Raw genomic sequence first — 11,468 nt, forward strand, 5'->3', positions numbered from 1 at the left:
GCGGCGGGGCCCATGAGCCATGGCCGCTGAGCCTGCGCGTCCGGAGCCTGTGCTCCGCAACGGGAGAGGCCACAGCGGTGAGAGGCCCGCGTGTACCGCAAAAAAAAAAAAAAAAAAAAAAAGGTCAACAGTGCCTAGGGCCTGCAGGATAAACTAGAAACCCCAAAATGCACATACACCCTTGATGATGTTGGGCCTAATCCTTCAGGGTCGTCATCTGGCCACACCTCCTCCCACCCAGACCAACATCCTCCTACTTAATACTCCAGCATCCTCGGACTGCCTGCAGGTCTGTGACTGCCCCGAGCTTTCACAGCCTCCGGGTTCTGCCCATGTCACTCTCCCTGCCTGGAGCACTCTCCCGCCCCAGAGCACACACCCTTGACCTGAGACAACTGGAATCACCTTTCAAAGGTCTTCTCCGTGATGCCCTTTCTGACCCCGCCACCTACGTCCAATCTCTCCCCCTGTACCACCTGTTTAAGGTGTGACCCTGCCATCATCGCCTGTGAGGGGCAGGGACCACGCGTGTGACCGCGTCCACCCCTAGCACGGACGATGCCGGCACAGAGGGCACGGCCAATGGGTGAACAGACTGAACACGCTTGGTGTTTTCTCTTCCCCCACCGCAGCTCCTATGGGTCCTACAATGAGAATAAAGTCATCGGGGCAAAGGCTCTGCGGCCCTTCCAACCCATCTCCCTGCGGAATGCTGACTTACGATCAGCAGCCTCAGGGGAAACAGATGGAGAGAGACGAGAGACATTTCACAGGCCCTGGTGACCCGCTTACAACTCTAAGCAAAGTATAAAAGATAATCTCATCACTGTCACCCATATGCTCCCTTTCCCTGGGTGAGTTGGATGGGGTCTGACTTGTAGTGCAGCAAGCGCTGGCTGCTGCTGACAGAAACATTTACAATGCAAAGGAAACGGCGGGGGGGGGGGTGTCCCCTATCTACAAGTGGGCTGCGTTCAAGAGTGCACGTGTAGATCGCTCCGAAGGCACAGGAACGCCAGGATCTGTGGTGGTGACGTCCTCGGGCCAGCCACAGAGCCCTGATCCACCAAGCGCCTGTGGAGACGCACCCAGTGCTGTGAACCAGCCCAAGCCCACGGCCGTGAAGTCCAGTCACAGTTACCGCTCCACAAGTCAGCACGACAGACATGGGATGCGACAGGGGACCATCCCTCCCTCCCCCACAAGACTGGGGACAAGGGGCACTGGCTGCAGGGAAGGAAGGAAGGAGCCGGGTGACAGCCAGGGACAGAGCCCCAGAGGAAGCAGCGGGACAGGACACAGAGGGGAGAGCACAGCCTCCCGGCGCTCCCAAGTCTTGGCTTTATTTCCTAAACAACGGTCTGTGTAGAGTGACAAAGAGGTGGGGCGGCAGGTGCCAGCTTCAGCCACCAAAGTGTCCCCAGGCCTGCGGGGACGTGTGGGAGGGCGTGGAATGCAGGAAGAAGGCGGATGTTTGATGTGGGAACAGGACAGTGCCTTTCCCCCTTTTTCCCTTAACTCCCCCCACCCAGCTAACACAGGACCCGCTTCAACACCAGCAGGAGGGTGACGGTGATCCCAGGCAGACCAAGGTGAAAGGCAGAAAAAGGGATGGAAAATAGTAACCCCGAGTTCTGACAATGCAGAAGGCAGGGATGGCTCCACACGCCAGTTTGGGGAAGTGTGCTTGGAAATGATCGACTGTCACAATACTGTTACTTTTTATGATCGTGTGACCTTTGATAGAAAATATCCAAGTGGCCAACACTGAAACATTAAAACTCAAAGAATAGACATATGGTACCAGATAGGCTTAAGCGACCCCGCCGTTTCTCTGATTCATGGCCACAGAGGAGAGACCACGGCATTCAGGGTTTCCGCTCAGAGGACCCAGGTGTGGGATGTCCCAACCTTCCCGCTCATGAGCGAAATCAATGCAATTCAGTGCTTTTAAACTGTTGGCTTGAGCATGATGGGTGAAACCATCAACAGATTGTGAGAAGAGATTATTGATTCATAGAGAAATGGAAGCAGGCGAAATAATCGATAGATTTTAAATTATTATTTTAAAAAGTGGTTTCACTCTTCTGCTTCCACTCCAGGGTATGATGAGTTTAAAGACATTGCTCACAATGAAAAAGAGCCAGACTCCCTTCAAATGCAGGACTTTTCTGAACTTCGGGGAGAGCTGAGGCCACAGAACAACCGGCTGGTCCCAACCTGGGGCTCCAGAGAATGGAGAGGTCTGTACCCCCGCGGCTCTTCCTCCAGAAGCCTCCTCGGGTACTCACAGAAAATCAGAGTCTTAGAAGTGTCCAAGAGGTGCAGGCCCGGGGGTGGGGGACAGCAGCCATGTCGGGGGGCCCGTTCCTCCTGTCCCCCTCTCTGGAACCAAAACCTATTGTTGGGGAAAGTGCAACAAACATTCTCACCCTCAGGAACTGGTGAAAGCTCCCTGCAGCTGGGGAGGGAGGAGTAAAAAGCCTTAGTCCTGGGGCGGGACAGGAGACACCCCAAGAACCAAAGACCTGGTAGGACTGAGATTTAATCAGAACATCAGAGACTGCTCCACTCCCCACTGCCCTGCACTAAGCTAACAAGCTTGAATAGCAAGTGACAGCAGAAATGCTGGGAGGCGACAGGAGAGTAGCACAAGGAGACCTTCCCCGAGGGCTCACAGCGCTGGACGGACAGCCCTCAGGCAGAACCGCCTCCACCCTAACACAAGGTATGACCGAGGAATTTGGAGCCTGGGATGCACTGAGGGTAACCACAGCAACCACAAAACTCAAGCCCCGCCCACTCCTGCACGCCCCGGCACAGGAAAGGGAAAAGTGTGCCATTTCCAGGCATAAACACTATTTATCTCAGTCTCTACTAGCTACACCAGATTCGACAAAAGTTATGAGGTTTGGAAAAGACAAGAAAAAAATCCAAGACACAAAGCAATCATCAGAACCGGACTCAGAGATGACACAGATGCTGGAGTCATCTGACAGGGAATTTAAGACAACTATGATTAATATGTTAAAGGTGGAAAAAGGGGACAATGCGTGCGATCAGATGGGCAACTTCAGCAGAGAGATGGAAATGATCAGAAATAAATGGAAATGCTAGAAATTAAAAGCACAGTAATAGGCATAAAGAATGCCTTGATGGGTAGTCTCTCTGCTGAGGAAGAATCAGTTAATTTGAGGTAGGTCAATGGAAGTTGCCAAACACAAAGAGAAAAAAAAGTGAAAACCAAAAAGAAACAGAACATCCACTAGCTGTGAGGCATTCACACAGGTGGAGTCCAGAATGAGACAGAAGGCACGGGGCAAAGGACTGGCTGAAATACTGGCTCAGAATTTCCCCAAATGAATGACAGACACCAAACCACAGAGCTTAAGCAGTCCCGAGAACACCAGGCAGGAGAAACATAAAAACGAAGCAAAGCTGAGGCACAACTGAGAAGACAGCACCGAACCAGCGCTGCTTCCCAAGGCTGATGCCTGCACACTTGCAGAATGCTGACAGCGGGGAAGCTGGGGAGAGGCAGGCGGGAACCCTGTGCCGTTCCTGCAACTCTTCTGTAATTCCAAAATGACTGCAAAACACAGCGTTTTTTTAAAGTGGTTTTGGTGTTAGGTACTCTGTTGAGAATGTAGTAGTAACACCCATGGCAGAAAATGAAGATAACTTTCTAAAGACGTCCTCTCCACTCATCCCCAACCTCTGGCATTTATATCCTTGAGTTTAGAGTTTAAATCTGATCTGTGATGGGTCCCAGGAACCCAAGTACTCTTTACGGTATTGTTTCGATGGAAAATATCCTCCCATAAAACAGCTAATTCACAATGGAAATTGAAGAGCAGAGGTGAGAACTGTGTACCCTGGGTTTTCTGTAAACTTTCTTCCACAAGGTTCGAGCCAGCTCTCTTATACACACAGACTGGGCAGGGTGTACGCAGAGACAGGAGCTGAATGGGCCGCGGGTCTGGTGCCCCAGGCCCACGCTGCTCACCCGGCACGGGGAGCGGGAGGCCGAGCCCCCCAGGGCCAGCGGGGTCGGAGGGGACCTCGGGGGAGTCAGACTCTGGCCAGGCGAGGCTCCCGAATGGGAAACACCACCGTGAGGGCTGTGCAGCCACTGAACAGGGAAAGCACTGCGCACCCATCACTGCTGCTGGACGTGGTGAGGAAGATGGGCTGAGTCTGATAAACCAAGAGGGAAAAGGGTCCGCGAGCTCATCGCACGGCCTCGGGAAGATGATAGGGAACTTCTGGCTGGAAGAACCTGAAGACAGCAGAGGGGAAAGTCTTACAGAGGCCAGGGCCTTGGGTGCAGAGGATGGCGCACGGGGAGGAGGAGGGTCAGGGCAGGCAGGAGAGCTGGGCACTGGGCGAGGGGTGAAAGGGCAGGAGGAAAAAGCAGGAGCGGAGCTGGCAGGCAAGCTGGGACCAGAAGGAGGGCGGGGTCCCCCAGGACTGCCCGCACCGTGGGCTTTCATCAAATCCAGAACTCACATAAAGTGAGTATGTTGGAGAAGAAAACAGGACCGTAAGCCCCGCCTCTTCCCTTAAGCACCGGACGCGCCCGCCACCCGGCTCCCTGACAGCTCCCGACTGGCTCTTCTGCACTCCATCTTCTCCCCTGGCTCATCAGCTCCCACCCCTCTTCCACACTGCTGTAGGAGTCTCAGAAGAAATGCACCCCCATCAGTTTAAGTAAAGCGTTTCATGCTGAAGGCGCCCAGCCCCGCATGACCCCCTCCCCTTAAGTGAATGATGCGGCCCCTCCCGTGCCTCTGTCTGCCCGTCTCCCCCAGGAGCTGATGAATTTCCTTCTCTTCCTTTAAAAACTTCTTCCCAAGAACATTTACACAGCTCACCCGGGCAGGACCTCTCCCAACCGTCCGCGCCCCTTGGATGTGCTTTTAGGTTTCCCCCATACCGTCCGGGACCAGAGAAGCATGTGGACAGGTCAGAGACCCTCAGAGGTCCGAGGCGGCACGGCCAGGAGCTGCGATCTCAAGGTCTGGCATCTGGGCCCATCACTTGCCAGCTGAGTGGCCTGGAGGCTGTCACTTAACCTCCGAGTTCCAGACTCACGCTGACAAAACGGAGATACAATGAATCCAGGGTGCTGGTGGAAGAGGGGACGAGATGAACCAGTGCTGGTGGGATGTCAGGACAGGTGCACAGACACAGGACCAGCTACGATAAACCACGGGGCCCCCATCTCCCACCATGGGACCTCCAAGATGCCACGGCCTCTTGAGCACCTGAGAACCACAGCAAGTGGGGGGGGGCGGGGGGTGCTGAGCGGGACTCGGGAGCTGAGCTCACCACCCACCGCCCCCCAAACGAGGGACCGTCTGACTACACATCCAGGCGACCCTGTGAGCTAATCCCCTTGGCCCAGGCCTCAGGGTCCTCGTGTCCAACACTCCCAGTGACTCTCGGGTCCCGCCTGCTGGCTGGGCTGGTCTCCCCCGAACCCCACCCCAGTCCTATTCCCCGGTCAGTCGGCCTTCCGGCCCCCGCCCTCTGCTGCCATCCGTTCCCCTCTCGCTCGCCCCTCCCCGTAACCCCGTCTCCCCTTCGAGGCTGCCTCAGGTCCCACCTGCTGCTCTGAGGTCTCTCCCGAGCCCCAGGGGTCTTCAGGCACCGATTCTGACACCCTCGGATCAACGGCCACGTCCTGCCACTGAACCTCAGTCACTGAGAGCTTCGTCTCCCCATGTGGGGAACCGGGTCCTTCAGGCCAGAGACCTGGCTTCCTGCCCCCTTCCCCCACCCCTCAGGCCACTGGGGACATTCTGCCCACAGAGCAGGTGTCCCGTCCACACACGTCGATTAAGCCTGGGCACCGGGCCTCATCCACGACCCCGCACAGGACAAACTTGGGGTCTGGCTAAAAAACTATGGCTCCTTTCCGCAAAAACCAGGTCCTCCCCAACGTGGCGGACAGACTGGGCCCGCTGGGCCGCACCCCTCACCCGCGGTCTCCCCCCTGCCCCTCCCACGGAGCCCGAGGCCCCGGTCCAGGCCTCTGCCTGTCGCGCCTCTGCTCAGCACTCCCGCTAACGCAGCCACGTTCCTCCGTCCTGGACGTTCCCACAGCAACCCCAGCTCCCTCTTATAGCACATCCCTAGCAGGAAACACAAGGCAGGAAGAACAGTGACACCTCAATTTAAGAAAAACCCCCTGGGAACGAAAGTGCTTTGAAGGAGTCCAATAAAAATACTAACAACGAAGTTGTCGTAAAACAAAGTTAAGACTTGCCGGTTTCTGCAGTCTTGCTAGAAAGTACTGCACACGCACAGGGTGGGTGTCAAACCAAGGTCGCACCTGTCCCAGTCCGCCGCGGGTCCACAGAGCTGGCCTCAGCAATGGTGTTGGGCTGCACAGTGTCCTAGTTCCATCTCCCTGCCTCACCCTCCCTCCTGGCCTCTCTATTCGGCGGTAGGACTGGCTGCCCAGTTTGCAGGGACCAGAGCAAAATGAAAAGGTAGGGCCCCTTGTTCACAACTTACTAAGAATTTCAAAATATTCGGAGACAGCAGAGCACCTACCCTGGCAGGAGGCTCATCCACTCCCCAGAAGGGGGGCTAGGGGGGCAAGGCCGCTACCCTCCTTCTCGCCATCCCCCCAGGAAAAATCCCTCTATAGTGTAGCCTCAAAACATTTATTGGCATTTAAGCCTCTTATCTCTGACTTCAGAATAAAAAGCATTTCTCCCCCTTTAGGAACGTAAAGCATCAACAAACACATGAGGAGACCTCAGGGAGGAAGCAGACAAAGGGAACGGGCTGAGGTGACAGAGGAACCTAACACCACGCAGGCCCGGTGGGAACTCGACAGTAAACGCGCATGGTCCTTCCGTGCACGTGACGTGAGGGCGGGTGGGAAGGGCTGTCCTGGGTCCTACGGCCTTCGCCTCCCTGGAGATGCTGGCTGAGAACTGGGGACCCGCTCGGGACCCGAAGCCCTATGTCCTGCCCACAGCAACCTCTCCGCACCACCTCATCTTCTCTCCACACCCCGTCCACTGCACAGAATCCTTGCTCTCCCTTATTTCTGCACCAGGATCCCCAGGTGCCCCCAAATGCCCGGCAATGCCCCTGAACGCCTGCCTTACCTTTCCTCCCCAAGTCACAAAGGAGCATCTCCCTGAAATGCAAGCCGAGCACCCGGGTCTCCAAGCACCTGGCCCTGGGACTGGACTCAGCTGGTCTAGAAAAGCTTAGCAACATGGTCACAGGGCATCCTTGGAGGTTATGCAGAGGCAGCAACAATGGACATCAAAATCTCCGGGCTCTCACTCGGTGCCTCGGCCGGCCAGGAAGCACGCGGTCTTGGCTGTGGAGCACGGGAGGTGAGAGCTTACTGCGCAGGTGGTGGTCACTAAGGTTTTAGAGCTGTTCCCGTATCCCCTTGGTTTAAAGCGTGTCTCAGGGTGCCATCAAAACCATCAGTTTCTTGTGGCTCGTGGCTTGACTCCATCTCACCGTAAAATCAAGCCTTTTGGCGTCTGAGCCACTCACCACCACTAACCCTGCGAAAGCTGGAGGAGGGGAGGTGCCCAGGCTGGTCCAGAGCCTCCCCATGGAGACAGCAGACACAGCACCTCACACAGGACTCACGGTGTTGGCTGTTCGGGTTATAAAAGAGGAGTAATTCGGGAGGCTAAGTTGTTTTATGGAATGATGTCAAATGTAGGCCCCAGAGCTCTATTTAAATATGCCATCAAAGCCAAAAATTGTGCCACTGAGACTTAAACAGGAGTCTGTGTATCCCACACAGGAGTCATGAACCACAAACACAAAGAGAGGTTTTCTATTCACTCGAGGAGATAAACAGTTAGGTTTCCGAAAGCACAGGATCTGATCATGCTTTGCTACTTTATCTTCTTTTCCCAGACGGCTGTACAAAAAATTCATGTTATTATGTGAGAATCCAATGCAAGAATCGTTGCCAGTGAAACATCTGGTGAAGGGAAACTGGGGCAAATGTTATTCCCTCTATGTTTCAGAGATAGATAATAATTCAATCAACATGGATAATAAATTAGACGGTCATCAATAGGCATTCGCCCTCCGCAGGCTTCACAGAACTGTAGGAAGTGGCCATGGTCAGAGCAGACCTTAAAGATCATCTGTCTGAATCCCTCCTTCCACAGAGCAGAATCCCAAGGGGTGGGGCATGTCCTGTCACCCAGCAGAGAGGGGGCAGGGTACCCCTCAGGGACGGTTCCTCAGCAAAGCCAAGAAGAAGAAAGCCAAAGCGGTGCTCCGTATTTTGCAGAAGGCTGGGCCGGGTGGGCCTTGGGGGACATGAAAGTCAACCTCTTATTGAAGGATGAGGAGACCCAGCCGCCAGGAGGTGAGGGGTCTGGGTCAGAGTCACACAGCCTCTGCTGTGTCATCACGCCTCCTGCCCCACGGTTGGCTTTAAGTCTACTCAACTGTTATCATCCAGAAGCATTCCACAGGGTTTTATTATTATTCATTTAAACACAAAGAACCCCCATCCTTATCACACTAGTTCAGGGTTCAGTGAATCCGTGGCCCTCGTGTAGAGCTCTCTGAGGGTGTGGAACCCAGGTTTGCCTGTGGACTTCCACTCAACTGCCCCAACGTTTAGACTACTGACACCCAAACGCAAGATAGTCTCTCCAAGGTTATGTTAAAAAACCCAAATACGTTGTGTTAAAGATACACTTCATCCTTACAGGGTCCCATTGCTTGTTCCAACGCATTACAGAACACAGATTTCAAATCAGACCCTTTCCGTTCCCTTCGCTTAGGTGATTTAGTTAATTAATCTGAGCCTCCATTCCCTCACCCCGCAAAAGGGGTCACTGCAAGTGTAAAGCTCCCAGAACAGAGCCGGGCGGACGTAAGTGCTACACGTACATGTTCGCTACTACTGTCCTGTCCGGGGCCTGATGACAGGCAGGGCCCGGTGTCTAGACGTGCCTGGGAGAAGGCATAAAACGAAAACTGCCTATCACACTCTATTTGGTTTCAATATTTCACGTTTATATTTTGTTTTCTTTCTTTTTTATTGAGAGCCAGAAGTTCCACCTTCTTCTGCCAAAAAACAATGAACCTGTCCACTCAGTGACTGTGGCTTCCACGAGGAAGTGAGTGGAAGCAGATACTTCTGAAGAGTACAAAAAGCCAAGCCTTGCCTTCAGTCGCTCATACAGAGCCGCCTACGCGCCATCCCCCAAGGCACCGCCAGCCTCTGCAGCCGGGCTCTGCCTGGGCCCAGACCCGGGTGCCCCTCCGACCACCTTCCACCCCCTTCGCAAGCGGACCAACCTTCGATGAAGTCCGAGGCCGTGTAAGGACGCTGGTCGGGGCTGCTCTCGGCCGGGCTGTTCAGGGCCTCCACGGCCAGCTGGATGACCTCCACCAGCTCGTCCCGCTTGTCCTTGCGCACGGGCTTCTCCTCGGGGTGGCGGGTCAGGCCCGTCTCCAGCTGGTACACTTTGTGCAGGGTGAAGCTGTCAAAGGGCACAGCAGCATACTCGGTGGCCTGCTTGACGCCGGTGTGCACCTCCGCCCTGTCCACCTGGGAGCGCAGGAAGGCCAGCAGGTCGGCCTGGGCCCTCCCGGGGGGGCCCGCGGGGTCCCCCGCCAGATGCTGCGCGGTCCTGAGCTGCTCGCTCCTCTCCTGCAGCTCCCCCTGGAGCTGCGCGATCTGCCTCTTGAGGCTGCTGATGTAGTCGCGGTGACGCTCCTCCAACTCCTGCATGGCCGCCTGGTACCCGTCCTTCCCCGTGGGGCCGCTGGCCCTGGGCAGCCCCAGCTGCTCGTCGTCGCCCCTTGGCGTGCAGGCCAGCATGTAGAGGACGGAGACGACGCAGCAGAGAAGCACAAGCAAGACCGCCACCCGGGAGACCCACGCGAGCAGCCCCCGGCGCACCATCCTCGCTCAGGGCTCAGCCACGCGCCCAGCGGCCGCGGCGCTCATCCCAGGCCGCCCGGCCCGCGAGGGGCGTCCCCGGACTAGACCGCAGGGAGCACACGTCCGGGGGTCCCCGAGCTGCCCTCATCCATTTCGGTCTAGACCGCGTCTCGTTCCTGGGAGTCCACCACCAAGGGCAGCAGTTTCCTGACTCCTAAAGGATGAACTTCCAGGCAGAGGCAACGAGTCAGGGGAGCCGTCCAAGTCGCCACGCTCATTCCCATCGTAGCCTTCCAGAGGGAACCTGGGGAGACCAACGACAATAACACTTACTCAGGACAGTGACCCCCTTGTGCTCGCCAGGCGATCAATAATCAATATTCAATGGAGTTGATGGAAAATGCTTACAACAGGTGATTAACTGCTGGTCAGTGTTTCTAAACCAGAATGCAAATATGCATCTGCAGAGTAGCGTACACAAAGAACAAAAGGTGCAGAAAAAAGACTGGAAGAAAACATGGCAAAATGTGAATTCTCTCTGGGTGGAAGGATTAATGGTGATTTTTCTGCTTCTCTGTAATTGTCTCTATCTTGCAAATTGTCCACAATGGCACACATTGTTTTCATGGTTAGAAGGAAAAAGCAACACTTGAATGACCATGAAATTGCACAAGAGGGCCTTCCCAGCACCAGTGGATGCAAACAGTGAGCATCCCGGGCTCCTGAGGGCACCCAACCAGGGCAGGCCTGCCAGCTGGCTCAGCGTGGTCCTCATACTTTCTGATGAGGAGGTGAGGAGGCACCTGGAGGCCCAAATATGCAAATGCTAAGTGCAGATGATAACTTTCAGAATGCATCCGGACAGTTCCTCCAGGACAGGGGATGATGAGTTTACCACAGAAAGGGGTGGAGCTGGAAGAAGACCGTAAATACTGCTTTGTCAGGACTCAAACCCAGGATGCCTCTGCTCAACCTCCGGGAGCAATTCCGGGTCCTGGCGGCTCATCAGGGACACCCAGCCAGACCACAGGGCCTGTCATCCAACTCCACCCGCCCCCAAACAAATGAGGAGCCACCTGGCTCTCACCCACTGTCCCCTCGCCCTGGGAAGCCCCTCCCTCCTCCAGCCGGCACTCCTTCCTCAGTGCCCTCCCTTCCTTAATCCCCTTTCCTCATCTCCCCTGCCCACCTGAGCCGAAAAAAGGAATGATCAATGGATCAAATAAGACTTCTTGTTGTAGGGAGATTTTAATAACATTTTCCTAGATGCATCTTTTTTTTTTTTTTTGCGGTACGCGGGCCTCTCACTGCTGCGGCCTCTCTCGTTGCGTAGCACAGGCTCCGGACGTGCAGGCTCAGCGGCCATGGTTCACGGGCCCAGCCGCTCCGCGGCACGTGGGATCTTCCTGGACCGGGGCACGAACCCGCGTCCCCCGCATCGGCAGGCGGACTCTCAACCACTGCGCCACCAGGGAAGCCCTAGATGCATCTTTTTATATTACTTCTCTTAAACAACCTCCCTGAGGGTACTGTGTCCTGGCCATTTTATAAAAATTCAACGTTA

General features: G+C 55.3%; 1 protein-coding gene across 1 annotated transcript in view; it reads right to left on the reverse strand.

Moving 5' to 3' along the window:
- CSGALNACT1 (chondroitin sulfate N-acetylgalactosaminyltransferase 1) overlaps positions 1 to 10,019 on the reverse strand; it is an 84,874-nt gene extending 74,855 nt beyond the window's left edge. Inside the window, exon 1 of the mRNA XM_007112648.2 lies at positions 9,316 to 10,019. Within this exon, the coding sequence (XP_007112710.1) occupies positions 9,316 to 9,925 (610 nt within the window). The 5' untranslated portion in view covers positions 9,926 to 10,019. The remainder of the gene's footprint in view (positions 1 to 9,315) is intronic.
- Between the last annotated feature and the right edge of the window lie 1,449 nt (positions 10,020 to 11,468).

This window comes from Physeter macrocephalus, chromosome 20, assembly GCF_002837175.3.
Source record: "Physeter macrocephalus isolate SW-GA chromosome 20, ASM283717v5, whole genome shotgun sequence".
Classification (NCBI taxonomy): Eukaryota; Metazoa; Chordata; class Mammalia; order Artiodactyla; family Physeteridae; genus Physeter; species Physeter macrocephalus.